Here is a 17659-nt window from a genome sequence, read left to right as displayed (position 1 = left end):
CACACCCTGGTGTGGCAGCATGGGCAGTGAGAAGGACACAGCCTTCTCCCAGGATGGTGGGGGGAGGCGGGGTGCTGCTGCTGGAAAGCGACTTGTGACAGAGATGGGCCCTGGGACCGAGTGACACCACTGTCCCAAGTCAAGTGCCAGAGGAATGACTGGAGGAGTCCTGGGAGGGAAAAAAGAGACTGATTTCCAAAATCATTCGTTCTCAGATAAAAAGCAGATTTATAGACCCACACAACCCTCTCCGGATTCACTTAGTCACATTTCGGCAGGAAAAGGTGGTTTTCGGGACACCGACCCAGCAGATGCTCCCTCGACGGGAGACCTCTGTTCCTGAGAGCGCCCGCCTTCCTTCCTGGCCCCGTGGCTGTCCACGTTCAGTGTGGGGTTCAGGAGAAGCAGTTCGCCTCCCGCATGAGGGTGGGGCTCCGTAACGGCCTCAAGACGACAGGAACTACTGGGTGGCAGCGGTCGGCACTCGTGGAGGAGACTGGGGGGCCAGAGGCGGCGGGGCCGGCGCCCTCCCCTCCAGGGACATAATCCTTGGGGAGACAGACACGGCTGTGCTGTGGTCCTGGTCTAGGTGGGGCTGCCTCAGTCCTACCTACAGCACCCATAAAGTGGGGTGTCTGTGTGTCCCATTCACTTAATTGATAGGGTACCGCCTTCTATAGGAATAATATAAAACAAACACATCAGATGTCTGGGTTTTTTCCCTGCTTCCAAATTTGTAGACTCCCAGGAAAAGATTTTTTGCAGCCTCTTTTAATCTGGTTTCTCACACAGTTTATCCATCTGTGTCAATCCTGTGAGCTGTAAAAGACAAGGCAAACCAGTGAATCGAACAGCAGCTGTTTCCACGGCCTTTTTCCACACAGAGGCGCGGCCATCAGCAGGCCCGAGACCGCCTGGCCGACGCGGGCTCTGCAATGTACAGAGCGGCTGGGTTTGCTTCACACCCAGCCACTGAGCTGCAGCTGCAAGCAGGGCTAATTCCACCTGGGACAGGCGGACACCCCTCGGAGTGGCACCTGCCGGAGCGAGTCACGGTGCCCAAGCCCGCCTGCTCCCAGGTGGAAAACAGAGGGAGGGCGGCTGTCACCCCACATTCTGATGTTCCCGGTCCCGGTCAGTGGCCGAGGGCCTCTCCTGGCCTGTGCACAGGACAGGTGACTTCAAAGGGGCAGCTACTCACACTGCTTTGGTATCCTAAGCGCCTCGCTGTCCAGTGCCATCACCTGGTGCAGGACCCCTCGGAACTGGTAAAGCACCTTCAGGTTCTTTTCTTCGCCCACACATGGGTCGTAGAACCCGGGCAGCCCAGCCTGCAACACACACACTACGATTGGGCCCCGTTTAGACCAGCACGGCCACGGCCCGTTGCCGCCTGCAGAGGCGGCGTGGAAGGGTCTGGACTTTGCTTCAGAAGCTGCTCCAGAAAGACGCAAACGTTGCAGCTTGAAGAGAAAGAAACGAAAATTCAAACGAGCTGCCCATTTCATCCTAGACTGCCCTTTCAATATAGGCCCCTCCCCGTACTGTACATGCACCTGTCGTCACGGGAGCCACCAGCCGGAGACATTAGCCGTCTTCAGGGAGCTAGCGGTCCCTGCCCTGAGCTAATCTGCACTTTTATTCGCCTTTATAATCCGCACCCCAGGCTCCAGCCTGAGCCAGATGCGCAGGAAGTGGCCTCGCGCTCCTGGAGCAGGGTGAGGAACAAGCTGCACGTCAGCTCCGCGAAGGCAGACGCACATCCTGTTGGCTGCTGTACCAGCGTGGGAGGTGCTTGATGAGCACTTGCTGCGAACGAGTGACTGGGTGAATGAATGACGCAAACAGCTCCGATGCGGGAAGCACCTGGGTGCTGGGCGGCAGCCCGTACCGCGGATTCCGCTGCTACGAAATGGCCATTCCCTGGGGCCAGCTGTCCCCAGTCCCCAGAGGCCTTCCCCGCCGGGACCCGTGGACACGTGGCGCCGTACCTTAGAGGCCTCCGTGAGGATGAGCTTCGAGTCCTTCACCAGGCACTGCAGGGGCACAGTCACGTCGATCACCTTCACCTTCTCGTTCTTCCTGCTCCTGTCGTTGACAAATTTCCCATACCAGGCGTTGACGATGATGAGCCCTGAGGACAGGCTGCGTCAGGGCAGGGGCGAGCTGTGGCCGACGCCCCGCCCCCCCGCCGCGGCTGGACCCCAGGCATGGTGTGCTCCTTAGAGACCCCTGCGCCCACCCTGTCCTAAGATCCCGAGAGAGGCCAAGCCTTCTCACCCATCCTGGATTCTTCTGCCTCGATTATTCTTCGGACAGATTCCTGCATCAGCCGAACCTGCAAAGACCAAGGCAAGCCGAGGTCAGGGCCCTCACTGAGCTCCGCCTCTGTTCAGAGCCACAGCATGTGCCTGGGGCATTTCAGCCCTTCCCCTGTCACTTACCCTAGATACCTGTCACCTTACATCAGGTAAAAACTATTCACTTAAAGGTAAGAAAAAGAGAACAAAATCCACCACTTTTTACAAAACCTCGTTATGTCTTTTGAGAGCAACTGCAACTCATCTTTAGGGACAGGAACTGAAGTCCCCAGGACAGTGCCCCATGGGCAGTGTGAAGACTAAATTGACCAATGCGGTTCTCGGGGAAGAAAGGCCTGAGACCGGAGGCCCTGGAGACAGCACGCAGGGTGGGAAGTACCCCCGAGCCCCAGGTTAAGAAACTGCTCCTGCCCTGCAGGACAGCACCCGATCACGTGGAGCTCGAGGGCTTCCGGGGGAGAGGGGCGGGCGTGTGCGGCACCCGGATTCCCGCGGAGCCCCAGGGCTTCCGGGGGCACGTGCGGCACTCACGGCAGCTTCCGCCTCTTGTTTCTTCTGCAGGATGTCGGTGGCCGTGCTTTCCCTCTGCTTCTCCAACTCCCTGTGCGAGAAGACGCAAGGCGCACGTTAGCGCGGTGCTGCCCTCACCGGGCCCGCGAACGGTCTGTGCTCTAACTGCATCCCCAGTTCCAGAACTCTCAACAGTATTTCCGAGATAACCGCAAGCGGATCTGTCAGTCACAGGCCCACGCAGCCTCTCCGCTGTCCCTAGGTGGCTCTCAGCCACCTCAGCACCGGGACGAACGGGAAACCCGCTGCCAGGCCCTCTGGGAAGAAACCTCCAGCTGACAGCAATTGGGAGAAGGTGAGACTCACAGGAGACACCACCAGTCTCCTGGGATTACTTTCTAACACTCTTGGGAGGGACAACACAGCCTCCGTGAGACACGTAAATACACTTTCCTCTTAGCAAAGCACAGGGACGCGAGGCGGCATACGCCCGTCCCGTCAGAAGACTTGATGAAGCACGTCCTTTGTTTCAAGCCTCAAGCCTCCTGGGAAATCAGGGTCCTGAACTCTCCCGATCCAAAGGCCGCAGGGCCTGGAGAACGCTGTTCATTCCTTCCCCTCAATTCCCTGAGCTGCACGATTCATGAAACTCCATCGCGACAAAGCGACGACTCTAAACCACCCCTCAGAGTGGATATTATGCCCTCACGGGAAGATCCATGAAATACTGCAAAACAGATTACATTGCTGTGACGCCTGAGACACAGTCAACACCTGCCCCTCATGTGAGAACTCAGAACCCACGCCTCTCGAATTCAGTGCCGGAAAAGAAATGGTTAGAATGAAAAAAAGAAGAACTTTTTATTTCTTGTGGTCATGGTTTAAAGTCTCGACAATTTGGTTAACAGACTAATCCTTTCTGGAAATAGGAGTGAGAGACAGAAGAGAAAATGATGGTAGCAGATCTGCTAACGCTTACTGAGTCCTTATTACGGACTAGGCTCGACACTCAGCCCCGTACAGGCATCAATCAGTGAGAACCCTATGGGGTCGGTTCTAGTATCGTCTCCATTTGAAAGACCGTGAGGACGCTGAGGCACAGAGCTGTTTAGTGATGTCCCAGTGACATGCTTTACACTCACCTCTCTTTCTGAGCCCTGAGGTATGGCTTGATGACAAGACGGTGCATGGCAAAGTAGACTATGAGGGGCCCCACAGTGGCATAGAACACAGCGCTGGGAAGAAGCTGATCCGTCAGGTGAATGGGGAAGAAGTAAGTCTGACTGGCTCTGTTTAATCTGCAAATAAAAACAAAACCTCCGAGATGAGTCGGGTCTCCAGGAGAGGAGGGGGGGTGGCCTAGTGCCAGGCAGAGAGCCTCTCGGACATACAGACCACCAGAGGGGCGGAGCCCGGTGTCAGCTTCCCCTTTGCTGTCCCCATCCCCAAGTTCAGCTGCTGGATGTGATGTACGTGAAGGCAGAAAGGTCCCAGGACCTGCTGACCGCAAGGGCAAAGCGACAGACTAGTGCTTAACCAGAGTAAATGTGGCCTTAGAAGACAGGAGCAGACACTCCTCCAGGTATCCTGGGGACAGAGTCACACTCCAGTCCTTAATTTACCTGTTCAAAAGAAGTGTGCGAAGATTTCCAAAGTTAGCAACTTAAGGAGGTTCTGCTTCCAGTAATGGCTGAGTAGCTGCTACTGGATCGACCATCCCACAGATAACAAAGGTGAACTCAGGACCATGTACGACAAACACAGAACTTCAGGTACTGGACAGCGACTCAAGGCTGGCGGCTCCAAGAGGAGGGCTGGCACGCAGAGGATGAGACTGCAAGGGTCTCCTGGTATTGTTTTTTTTAAACAGGGCAAGTCTCAGTCTACTGTTTGGATGCTAAAACTGGAATCTGCGGTCCTATTAGATTGATTCAACAGAGCTCAGAGTTTGGGGTAACCGTAGTAGCTGGGATGTGGGAGGTCCCCAAAAGTCAGTGAACAAAGAGGAACGTCAACGACAGGGAAGCCCTAGGTTCTGTGTATAAAGGTGGCACATCCCTGGCTGGTCTCTCATCTGTCAGTGGCCCAGCTAAGGGGAAAAGAATTGTGGTGTTTTGGCTGCTGCCAAACAGGTGAGTCTGAGCTTGCAGTCTGACTTCTAACTCCCTTCTAAAGGGAACATCAACACTTTTTGGAGAAACATAACAGAGGACAGAGTCTCTACAACGCACTATTCACAACACCAAGAAGAGGATACGAATTACTCTATTAATTAGGGCCCCAGAGAGGAGAGAAAGAATGAGGCAGGAATACATTTTTAAAGACTTAATAGCCTAAAAACACCAAATTTGATGTAGGACACCAATTTAGCAAACCTCGAGCGACATAAATACAACAAAACCACATCAAAGTACATTGCTGTTAACTTGCTAAAAAACAAAAGAAAAAAAAAATGAATAGCCAGGGGAAAAAAAAAAAAAGACACATTACATATAGGGGAATAATGACTCAAATGACCAATGACTCTTCATCAGAAACACTGGAGGCCAGAAGACAGAAGAACATCATCATAACGTGCTAAAAGAGAAAAATCTATTAATCCTGAATTCTATCCAGTGACAATATCCTTCAATACTGAAAGCAAATGTAGAATTGATATAGAATGCAAAAAATAAGAAACCAAACAACTCAATAAGAAAACAGTCAAAAGATTTAAATGGAAACTTCACTGAAAAAGATTTATGGATGGCAAATAAGTCCATGAAGAGATGCTCAACATCATTAGATATTAAAAAACAAAACAAAACAAAACAAACAGAAAAACAAAAACAAAAACAACCCACACAAAGGGTTGGCAGAAACCACTACTCTGGAAAACAGCTCAGTACTTTTATAAATACACACTAGCATATGACTCAGTACGCCTACTCCTAGGTGCTTATCCGAGAGATCAAAACTTAATGTTCACACGAAACCTGTATATGAATACCTATATTGGCTTTATTTGTAATTGTCAAAAACTGGAAACAATAGAAATATGTTTAAACTGGTAGACTGTGGACATCTACACAGCGCAACACCGAACAGCAGTCACAAGGGACATGCTACCGACGTATGCAACGATGTGGATGCGTCTCAGACGCACGTCCAGGAGGCTTCAACTGTATGATTCCATTTACACGGCATTTGGAAAAAGGGAGAAATATAAGGAGCAAAAACAGATTGGTGGTTGCCGGGGCCTAGGAGGCCACACATAGGGCATGGAGGAGTTTGGGGGGATGATGGAATTATTCTGTATCCTGATTTTGACAGTGGTTACGTGACTTACATGATTGTCAAAACTCAGAACTATACAATAAAAAGGATGAATTCTAATTTATGTAAATTTTTACCTCAATACACCTGACTTAAAAAATTATAGCAGTGATACCATTTTTAGATCTGGGGTGGGAATGCCCATGAACTATTTTAGGTTAATGTGATATAAAATAAAAACAAAATGATGTGTATAGGTAAAATATAATAAATAAAATATAAAAGCAGAATAAAGGAAAAATAAACATGTATTCTGGTGCAGAACACTAAGAGGGTACCAGTGGCAGACTTACACTATAAGAAAAGCTAAAGAAAGTTTTTTAGGCCAAAGAAACTAATATAGAAGAAAACTCCGATTTTTAGGAATAAGTAAGGAATGCTAAAATGGAAAAAAAAAAAAAAGGATCAACACAAAACTATTACTTTTTTAATTCCTTTAACATATACATGACAATTTAAAGCCAAAATGACAACACTACTGTGGAGATTATAATGTGTGCAGATGTCACATACAGATGACCATGACATAAAGGACATGGGAAGGGGGAAAATGGCCCCAGAGGTTTTTGAGGTTCCTCATTTTACATGGAATGCAATATTAAATCTAAATAGATGATGGAAGGTTATTAACAATGTATATTGTAACCGCTGGAAAAACCGCTGGAAAAAAATAATGCACAGAGGTATAGCTAAAAAGTCAACAGATAAATTAAAATGAAATGCTAAAAATATTCAGTTAACATAGAAGAAGGCAGAGGAAAATGGTTAGAGGAACAAAAAACCAGAAGGGACAAATAGAAAATAATAAATAACAGGCCTAAATCCAACCATATGAATAATTACATTAAATATTAACGAATTAAATACTCCAATTAAAAAGCAAGAGATGTACTCGCTTCGGCAGCACATATATAGAGATTAACATGGCCCCTGTGCAAGGATGACAAGCAAACTCGTGAAGTGTTCTATATTTAAAAAAAAAAAAAGGCAAAAGAGTATCTGAACAAATAGTAAGAATGGAAAAGTAAGATCTAACTATATGCTATGTATGAGAGATATTTAAAATATAAACACAGAGACAGGTTAAATGTAAACGGACAGGAACACACGAACTATACCAACAGTCGGCATGAGAAGGCTGGGGCTGTTATGTTAATATCAGATAAAGCAGGTGCCAAGATAGAGAGTACTGTGAGATAGAGAGAGATGCTCCATGATGATAAGAAGGTCAACTCACTGGGAAGATACAATCATCGAAACGTATGTGTCTAATAAGAGAACTTAAAAATGCACAAAGCAAAATCTGATAAGGGAAGGAATTACAGAATTCCACAATCACGGCTGGAGATTTTAACATTTCTCTCTCCGCAATTGATAGAACTCCCCAAAAAAATCAGTAGTAGAAATTCTGATTTCTGACAAATGCTGTCAATAATCTTGGCCTAATACATTTATAGAACACTACGACCAACAACTGCAGAATACACATTTTTTTCAAGTGCACCTGATACATTGACCGACATCAATTATATGTTGGGCCATAAAACAAGTCTTAATATATTTAAAAAGACTGGAATCATAAAATATGTTCTCTCGCCAAAATGAAATTAAATTAGAAATCAACAATCAGATATTTAGAAAAAACCCAAGTATTTAGAAATTAAGCAATACATTTCTAGCAGTGAAATTAGAAAATACTTTGAAAGATATCAAAATTTTTGACTGGGTAAAGCAGTTCTTAAAGAGAAATATACAGCCTTAAATGTTTATATTAGAAAAGAAGGTCTCAAGTTAATAAAATAAGGTTTGACCTCAAAAAGCTAGAAGAGCAAAGTAAAACCAAAATAAGAAGAAAAGAAATGAGATCAGAAATCAATTAAACAGAAACAGATAAACAATAGAGAAAATTAACAAAGCCCAAATCTGGTTCTTTGCAAGGTTAAGTATCCTAGCCAGACCGATTAAGAAATAGGTAGAAAGAACAGAAATTACTGACATTAGGAACAAAGAGAGATTATCGAAAGATAATTACAGATGTTAAAAATATAAGAGCATATTATAAGCAACATTTTGCTAATAAATTTGACACTTAGATGAAATGGACAAGTTCCTAGAAGAAAATTACAAATTAACAAGCTGACATAAGATCAAACAGAAAACTGGAAAAGCCCTATATTTATGAAAGAAATAGAATTCATTAACCAAAACCTTCCTACAAAGAAAACTCGTGCTCAGTTGACTTCACTGGTGAATTCTATAAAACATAAGGAAGAAATAATACCAATCTTACACAAATTCTTTCAGAAAATAGAGGTGGAAGGAACGGTTCCTAACTCATTTTATCAGGCTGGCATATCTCATTCTAAGACCTGACAAATACAAATTAAAAAAAAAAAAAATTATAGACCAGCATCCCTTATAAACATAGTTGCAAAAATCCTTAGTGAGATATTAGCTAACCACATGAGGCAATATATAAAAAGTCTCACATAGCATCACTAAGTGGGATTTCCCTCAAGAATGTAAACGTGATTCAACATTCAGAACGTAATGTGATTCGCCAAATAAACAAATATAAGAGAACAGTTAGCAACTCCAGTGCCTTCTGGCAAAACTTTGGTTTATATACAAATATAATTTGGACAATTCAGCCTGCTGACACAGGAAATGTGGCTGAAGGGAAAATGTTTCTTTCTGACTCATGGCCACGGACAGTAGACTAGTCGTTAACAGGAGGCGGGGAGCGGGGAGCGGGGAGGTAGATGGGGAAAAGGGGTCAAATATGTGGTGACGGAGAGAAATCTAACTATGGGCAGTGAACACACAATGCAATGTCTATATGCCTTACCGTTGAATGGTACACCTGAAACGTCCTGGATTTTGTTAACCAATATCATAATAAAAAAATAAGAAAAAGAAAAAGAAAATGTTCCTTTCTGACACGCCGGAGCGGCATTCTTGGGATGAGAATTTGATTCTGATGTCAGATGACATCTCTATGGGAGACGTGTTCAAAAACGAACTGAGTCACAGAGAACTGTGCCACGGAAATGGTCCCAGTCTGGGGGTAGGGGAGCAAGGGATCGGACTGCAGAAGTCGGACAGCTCTCTGCAGCCGGGTATGAAATCTCAGCTGCTGTCAAGTCTTCTGCGAGCGGAGAGATGGCTGATGCCAGCTCCGATCTTGGTGACCTGCGCTGGCTCTCGTCTCCGAAACCGAGATGTGGTCGGTTTCCTCTCTCTCTGAGTTCCTGGCACAGCTGCAGGTGCCAGGCTGTGTTCTAAGCTCTACGACAGCTGGAGCTGGGTGCAACAGAGAATAACAGGGTGACCGGGAAAGGGACTGCCTGGGCCAAGGTGACAAGGGCTGCCTTCAGCAATTAGGTGACATTTGGGCAGAGACCTGAGGGAATCAAAGGGCCCAGCCATGTAGTCATCTGGGGATGGAGGAATAGCAAATGCTGCGTCCAGAGCCAGGACTGGGCTCGGTGTGTCCCAGGTGCAGCGTGGGGGCCAGTGTGGCAGGGGTGGCGTGAGCACAGGCTGCAGGGAGAACATGAGACCAGAAGGACGGTGAGGGGCTGGGTCACCGGGGGCCCTCAGGGACTCGTGTGGCAGTCACCGCGGGTCTTAAGCAGAGGATGACATATGCTGACTTACATTTTAACAAGACTCTGCCTGTGTGCAGGTGTCACACAGATGAAGTCAGTGGGGACGCTGCAGTGGTTCAGACACGAGACAGGGTAGCAGCGAGGCCGTGAGAAACGGTCAGACTCAGGCCACGCCGTCAGTGTCGTGCTGACACGGCTCTGAGGCCCGTTAGTGTGGGAGAGAGACCACGGCTAACTCCAAGGGCATGGACAGGACACCTGGAGGGACCGAGCTCCCTTCTGATGAGGCAGGGAAGACGTCAGACAGAACAGATTTTGAAGGGTATGCCTGTCCGAGGGTGAGGGGAGGGCCAGGAGCTGTTTTAGACGGGTGATGTTTGAGATGCTGTTAGATACCCCAGCAGAGCTTCAGAAAATGAAGTTGGACAGGCGAGCTGGAGATGTGGGGGAGGGCTAACTGTGAGTCATCCGTGCGTGGAGGTATTTAAGGCCAGAGGCTGGAAGCTCGGTGAGACCCCTGGGGAGAGTCCACAGACAAGGACTGGGCCCCACCACAGCGAGGCCTCCATCCAGAAGCAACCAGCCAGCCAGGTAAGATCAGAGGCAGTGCAGAGGCTGGAAAGCAGGAAGGGATGTCACTGAAGCAGGAGGAGCAAGGGTCTGTGTGACAACGGGGACACCCTGCACTCAGCTGCCTGTGCTGCTGAGGATGTTGCGTGCACACGTGGTGTTGGGGAGCAGTGTTGGTGGGCGGGCGTCCAGGGCCATCAGGGAAGGCAGAGGGTCGAGAGAGACATGGGCGGGTTGGAAGGTGGGCGGTGGGGCACGTGGATGGTCTCCGAGAGCAGACACAGACCTCGCTGAGTAAAGGAGGGGCTCAGGGACTCTCTGACATGTGCTTAGACGCCAAAGACAGAAGCGACCGCACCTCTGAGCGTGAAATTACAAAGCAAAGTCTGTTTCACACCCTGATGCAGGTGAAGCCAGCTGGGTTCCAAGATGCCAGACAACCTGTGGCAGGAACACCGTGTTCAGCTTACTTGACTTTGAGAGAAACGCCCTGCGGGACTCCGATGCTGACTGCGGCGCCCAGGACACTGTGGCTGGAGATCTTCCGCTCCGCCCCGTACTCCACCACCGTGCCGAAGAAGCCTGCCCTGCGGGCGGCAGGTCACAATCAGCAAGCAAGGGCAATGGTCATGCAGAGCGGGGGGCAGAGGGGGCTTGACCCCTTCCCGTCTGCCCTCCCACCGCCCACAAGGAGTGGGTCACGACTGACGCCTTGGTCAGCGAGCACGACATAGCCAGGACACCGATGGTCCCGCTCCTGCACTAGACAGGGTCCCTCGAGGCCCAGGTCTGCGAGAACCGTGACGCAAGAGAGAGCGAAGTGAGCGGGCATCTCCCCTGCCGGCTCCACCGTCAGGAACCCCGTGGTCAGGCATGCTCTGGTGACCCGGGCCAGGACTTACTTAAGGGACCCTTTCACGCGCGTCTGGTCGTCGTCCTGGAATTTGTGCTGATAGCTGATCAGTGCGAAGGAGTGAGGGATTCCAAGCTGCGAAGACGGAGGGACAGAAACATGGCTGGGGCCGGGGCCGGGCGCGTGCTGCCCGCACTCGCTGCCGAGCTCACGTGGGCCGGCCTCCCGGGCAGGGGCCGGGCCTGGCAGCTGTGCGAAGTGTGTGACAATTTACCCGTAGCCAATATGTAAAAACTGGGAGATTTTGCCTGTGGCCACACTACCCTGAACGTGCCCGATCCCGTCTGATCTCAGAAGCTAAGCAGGGTCGGGCCTGGTTAGTACTTGGATGGGAGACCACCTAGGAAGACCAGGCGCTGTAGGTGTTAAAGAAAGAAATTTAAAAAAATAAATAAATAAAAAATAAAAACTGGGAGATTTTACATAAAAACCCATTCTCCTGCCTTATCATGAGAAAAAAGTGCACCACCACGTCTGCATTCCCGCATGGCAGCAGCTGTCCTGAAGGTGGGCTCTCTCTCGCTGTGCCCCTGCCCGGCCAAGGAGGCATGTGAGTGAGTGTATGATTCTGCTCTGGGGTCACCTACCAACCAGGATCGGGGTGGCTGCTCCCACCCCGATTCTGTGAGCTTCTCCCACCGGAAGCCGTGAAAAGGCATTCTGCTTTAGGATAACTGGAGCTCAGGCGCCCGGGAGCCCAGGACCAATAGCATTTCAACACCCTGGAGAGTGGGTGACCGGAACCTGCTCTCCTGAGCCCCAACAGGTGCTCCGATCCGGGCAGGGTGACCGGGGCGAAGGCTGTGAGGGGCACGTTGAGGCGGTGGGAGGAGCTCAGTCCTTACCTGCAGGGCCACGGTGAAGTGGCTGGTTTTGGTGTCCCGGACGATGCTCGTGTTCATGGCCGACTGGATTCCCCATCGCCACTGCAGGTAGCCCACGGTGTTCTTGTCCAGGTTCCGGGCTAGGACAGTGGTTAGGCCAGGTCGGATTCCGCGGGACGAAAACTGCAGAGCACAGTTTGTCGTCACAAAGCTGGGGGGACACACAGACAGAAAGGGTCCTGGATGACACCCGGCTGTTCTCGGCCCCTTCCTCTCTGCCAGGCTAAGACCCTGTCATCCCTTCTGTCATCCCTGGGCCAGCTCCAGCATGGAAGCAGGAGACCAAGCCTCCTCAGTAAGGGGGAGGGGGAGGGTGATGGGGTAGGATCTTTCCAGCAATCCTCCCTGCGGCTTGGCACCCCCCCACCCCATTCCAATTTCAGCTGTATCCAAACAGCAACCTGCAGGTCTGCGTTCCCAGCCAGCGGATCCGATCCCACTGCCAGTTAAATCCCCCAGGAAGTTCCCCAAGTTGGCCACACGCTGGCATCAGCCGGCTACTCCAGAAAGTACTGATGGTCACCCCGCGCCCAGGCATTCTGACGGTGGGAGTACAGGCCGGGAGCATTAAAAGCCTGCCAGGTGACTCCAGATGTGCAGCGAGGCTTGGGGACCACTCGCCCAGAGCCCACGGCAGACCAACTAATCCAGAATTTCCAAGCGGGGGCCCAGGCATTTAAAAGACTGCCCAGGTGATGCTGATGTACACCCTCAGCTGGGTACTACAGACAGCAGCCACCTGAAAAGCCAGCACAGGATGTTGGTGACGTCACTTAATGTTGCCGACAGGTCTGGGACTTTAAGTGAAACGATGTGTAACGAAGCCAATTCTGGTCTGAACAAGAGTTAAGCTCCTCTGACATCTCATCAACGTGAGGGACACAAGGCTGCACTACAGGTGTTAGTTAATGACCTGCCACACAGTAAACCACCTCCCATAAAGGCCTCTGAAGTTCGTTTCCAGGGAGCCAGCCCCATCTTCTGGTTAAAAAGGGTTATTTCATTTCAAAAACAAAGGAAGTCACAGCCCTTGACTCAGGTGTTAAAAGGTGAGCAGACAGCCTAGTAAACAGCCCGGGGGCACTGGCTAGCCTAAGTTTAGTTTCTCTTTCTCTCCTAGCTCAGCTCTGGAAGTGTCACTTTTGCCATTAAAATAATAATAAATGTGATTAACTCTGCTCGAGGTCGCTGCACACTGCTCACAGCTTCCCACGGCCACACGCACTGACTCCACTCTCCTCTGGGACCCCGCCCCCTTTTCTCCCACTTAGCTCAGAGAGTCACATAGACAACATCACTTCAGTCACACCGGGGCCAGGGGAGCGAGCAGGCAGAAGAGAGATCAAGTCGCCCTTAGAATTTCAAGACGGTTACAAAATGACATTTAAAAGAATCAAAATACAAAGAACGAGATGCCTGTTTAACCAAAGTATTAAGATTTAGCGTTTTTATCCAGCATGTCCTAGACAGCAAGACAGACTGACTTTGGGAAGAGAGTGGCCAGGCGGGCCCGGCTCGGGGACTGAGCCTCCCACGGCTCTCTGCCTGACTAGGGGCTGATCCCACACCGACCGAGGTCCCCTAGTCCAGACTCAACCCTAGGATTAGGATGCCCTAAGAGCAGATGCTGTACATCAATAAACTGGCATCCTTGTTTATGAATCTGCATCTTCAAGTCTGACAAACCCTGGGGACCACGATGAAATTCCATTTCTACAGCTGCGGAAGCTGACGGGCGGCCGGGCCCAAGCCCGGTGACATCGGGGCGGACGAGCACTCTGAGGCTCGACCAGACCACACGGCCACGTTTCCGTGATGAGAGGCCCCTCAGCACGTCTGGTCTCCAGAATGACAGGCTCTGCCCGAGCGAAGGACCCGTTCCCGGGCCCTCCCTATGCGGACCCCATTTGGTGGGTCTGGGGGGCGGGGGCAGGAATCTGTGCTTTTAGGTGGCCTCAGAGGTGACAATCCTAAGCAGACAAGATTAGGACAGTGCTAACGTATATAATACACTGCGTTCACCTGACGTTCTGGTTGAAAGCATAAACCCTGGTCCCCTTCCCACACCCACTGAACCTAAGTCCTGGAGCAGAGGCTGGAGAAGCCGGGTTCTAACCAATGCAGGGAGCCTAGGCCCCCGCCCCCGCCCCGTGCGCTCTGCCCCTGCTCGGGCTGTGCTCACCCTCACCAGCAGTGGGCTTCTCCTGTCCCTGATGCCACGTTCTCTTTCTCACATTTCCCTGACTGTCCATGTGCGGACTGACCTGTGACCCAGCTTTACCACCACACCAGAGGGCAGGGATCACGGCAGGCTCGCAGCTACCCATCCAAAGGAGGCAAATGGCCTTTATTCTCAAACATATCCCCCATCCTAGGACTCCTTGAGCTTTATTCCTCTGAGGAGAGAGGCTTAGTTTACCACCCACCTTTTATCTGCGCTCACACAGGTACCCTCCCAATGGCAACAAGGACACCCTGTTGTTCTAGAAGGGACAGGGAAGTACAGTTCTAGCAGTGTGACGTCACTGCTGGTGCAGGCTTAAAGCTCCAACATGTCACCCACCCGAGACCAGGTGGTCTCGCACGCTGCTCCACGGCTCACAATGGCCCTTGCAGAGCTTCACACATGCTTGCGGATAAAGGAATAATACACAAGCTCATAAATACGTCACTGTGCTGACCTGTGACCTATGAACATCCCCACAAAGGCACCGTCCCTCCAGTCTCTGGGGTACTCACAGCCACTGTGACCAGGCAAGGCAGGAGCCCCGTCCCGACAGAGGAGGGCACTGCGGCCAGAGCAGGAGCCGCCCCGCCCAGCGCACTCACACTGCCAGCTCGCACCGGCGCTGCAGGACCCGCCTCAGTGACCCTGGAGGACAGGCGGGGCCACTCCAGAGGCCCTTGACACAAGGAACACACAGCTTTTGGTCTCCTAAGTCCACAGTGACCACCGAAGGGGACCCGTGTGGACTCACCATCTTGGCGTGAGGTTGCGGAACAGCTTCAGCCCCAACAGCGGCCCCTGCAGATCCCCAGCTCCAAACTCCAACTGTTGAGAAGAGCGGAAGCATTAGGTGCTGCGTCTCACGGCAGCGACGCGGGTCTCAGGCGAGCACCTCTGGCTGCTGTCCCTTCCTCTGATTCAAGGCCACACGCCTTGGCCGGCTGGCGCTCCAGAAGCGGGGGCTGGGAGATTCTTACGATCTCATCTCAACCTCTGGCAGGTGGGGAGGGCCGTGCCCACGGACCCAAAGGGGACGGCTCCAGTGGGGCGTTTCGGAAAGGCGCCCCTCGGAAGAAACGCTGCTCACCTCTCGAGCTCAGGTTGAAAGGGGAAACTGGCTCCCTGCCCTCCTCCCCCGTCCACGAGGCGTCGGGGCATCTGCAGAGCGCCCGCGGCAGCCAGGTGTGGGCCCACCCCCTCCCGCCTGGTGCCCACTTCTTTGCGTTTTTATTCTGCTCTGCTTCGCCACTGCAGGTCTCACAGGTGACTGGAGACAGTTCTCAGGGCTCGGGCACTGAACCCATCAGCTGTTCTGCACTCGCGGCCTGGGAGGCCCGGCTGGCTCTGGCTGCCACATTTACTAGTCTGGGTGACTTTCAAGGCAACGCTTCAATGTTAATTTGATGCAGCTCCATTTGCTTGGCAGCTCCGGCTGTGAAATGACCACTGATCAGTGGCCCGGAGCACTGGGGCAGAGGCACTGCCTTCTGACCCGTGCAGGAACGGGGCAGAGCTGGTAACGGGAACACAGCTGCCGACTTCCCCGCGGTTGCATTTCTGGAGATTGGCATCTCCAGGGAAGCCCTATTCTAGCTTTGAGCTGTCTGGCAGGCTGAGAGGGCTCCTTAGACACGAGACATGCTTTTCTCTTGGGGAGAGTTAACTTATGGAAGTCTGACATCCGGTACCCTGTTTCCAGTACCCTGTGACACATCGATGAAGCCCACCCAGGCCATTCTGAGGGTCAGCTTGACGGGTGTCAATGTTCAGAAATAAGGCTTTGCAACAGACAACACGACCCCGCCAGGTGACATTCTTACCTCTCCCCAGCCCTTGGCAGAAGTGACCCGTCTGAGTGCGAAGCTGATGGAGCCCCCTCCATTCCCGTTCTGGGTCGAGAGGCTTCCAGAGAGGATGGCTGTGTCTGTAGCTGTCAGGGGTGCCTAGGAAATGACATTTGCTGGTAAAAAGGAGTCAAAACAACAGCAAGTGCCAAGGCCAGCAGCATCATGAATACGCCGTCAGCACAAGGCAGGTGACTTGGCAGTTCAGGTGTGTTGAGAAGCAGAATTACCTCGCTTTGCCATTTGAACTGCATGTGACCACCAAAGTAACGCTTTTGTAAAAGCTTTAACGGGCAAATTTCAAAACAAAGACAAAAACAATAACCAAAAAAACACCAGGGAAAACACAGGGCTAAGTGCTGGTTCTCTGTGTGCTGACAGCACCAGACTGCAGTGACGTCACTGTGCCTTCCCACGGTCCCGACGGACTCTGGAAGCTCCAAGGGGGCAAGTTCCCCTGAGCTAGGACTTCATGTTCTAGAATGATGCACTTGAGAATAAACAGTTGAGGAAGCAGAGACCTATTGCAACCCTCAGTAGAGTGGCCTGGCGTTGCCACGTCCAGTGTGCAGAGAGATGACATCTGGTGACCCCAGGGCCCAGCTGAATGGTGTTTTCAGCACCATGTGGTGTGAATTAACACTGTATTAAGACCGGTTCTTGGAATTACCCAGGGAGGTCCGCTTTCGCCCCTAGATCACCATGACCTTGGGCTCCCAGACCACCTGCACTTCCTGACTGGAGAGCCCTGAGCCCTTGGAAGCTAGCCCTGCCCCCTGCTTCTCCAACTCATGCTGCTAACACGTCAGCAAAGCAGTGACAAACAAGGCTGTGACCGGAGCCCTTTTCCAAGTGGCTCACTGCACCCTTCGTGAATAAAGATGAGGAACCCTGAGCATCTCTGCCCGCCCCGCGGCCTGGTGCATGGCCTCGTTAGCCCGCGCGCTGCCCTCGCGGAGGCGTCTGTGCCGATACCTCGATGGACTGGGATATGTGCATCTTGTTGATTTCAATCTGCGGAAAGCCACTGCCAGACACATCTTCGTACTCCTCCTCATAGCGATCGAAAAGGTCAGTGGCATCGATGCCAACGCTGATGGTCCCCTGGGGCAGAAAAGCAAGTAGTCAGCATGGGAGGGGGAGACTCTGTGGAATGAAAGACACCCCACTTCGGCGGCTAGCGGTTCACTGGGTGCAGGGGGGCGTGACCACGAGGCCCACGGAGCATGAATGTCACGGTTTAAATCAAGCCACGGCGAGCACCACTGACTTCTAGAGTCTGAAAACCTGTCATGCCTGCAGGCGGTGATGTACGGGCCAAAGACAAGCGTTAGGAAAAGCAGCAAGACCTACGCAATTTGATTTTAGAGACCAAATGGGACCCATTTCACGGCTCTAAACAGATTGTCTCAGGATAGAACCCATGAATGCATAAACCTACAAACTAGCCCCACGGATTAAACA

At 51.3% G+C, this 17659-nt stretch overlaps 1 protein-coding gene and 2 pseudogenes across 1 annotated transcript in view; 2 read left to right on the top strand and 1 right to left on the bottom strand.

The window, feature by feature from the left end:
- Nucleotides 1-204: 204 nt before the first annotated feature.
- The window catches only part of DNAJC11 (DnaJ heat shock protein family (Hsp40) member C11), a 55371-nt gene continuing 37916 nt past the window's right edge, over nt 205-17659 (bottom strand). Inside the window, exons 5-16 of the mRNA XM_039842324.1 lie at nt 17171-17299; nt 16172-16294; nt 15103-15176; nt 12086-12275; nt 11230-11315; nt 10798-10914; nt 3974-4129; nt 2853-2922; nt 2281-2338; nt 1992-2134; nt 1202-1331; nt 205-819 (exon numbers count right to left, since the gene is read on the bottom strand). Coding sequence (XP_039698258.1) covers nt 794-819; nt 1202-1331; nt 1992-2134; nt 2281-2338; nt 2853-2922; nt 3974-4129; nt 10798-10914; nt 11230-11315; nt 12086-12275; nt 15103-15176; nt 16172-16294; nt 17171-17299 — 1302 coding nt within the window. The 3' untranslated portion in view covers nt 205-793. The remainder of the gene's footprint in view (nt 820-1201; nt 1332-1991; nt 2135-2280; nt 2339-2852; nt 2923-3973; nt 4130-10797; nt 10915-11229; nt 11316-12085; nt 12276-15102; nt 15177-16171; nt 16295-17170; nt 17300-17659) is intronic.
- On the top strand, nt 7035-7121 carry LOC120585936 (uncharacterized; annotated as a pseudogene).
- LOC120585931 (uncharacterized) lies at nt 11487-11605 on the top strand (annotated as a pseudogene).

The sequence above is a fragment of the Pteropus medius genome, unplaced genomic scaffold (genome assembly GCF_902729225.1).
Source record: "Pteropus medius unplaced genomic scaffold, Ma_sr-lr_union100, whole genome shotgun sequence".
Lineage (NCBI taxonomy): Eukaryota > Metazoa > Chordata > Mammalia > Chiroptera > Pteropodidae > Pteropus > Pteropus medius.
This window is presented reverse-complemented; position numbering and strand designations above follow the sequence as displayed.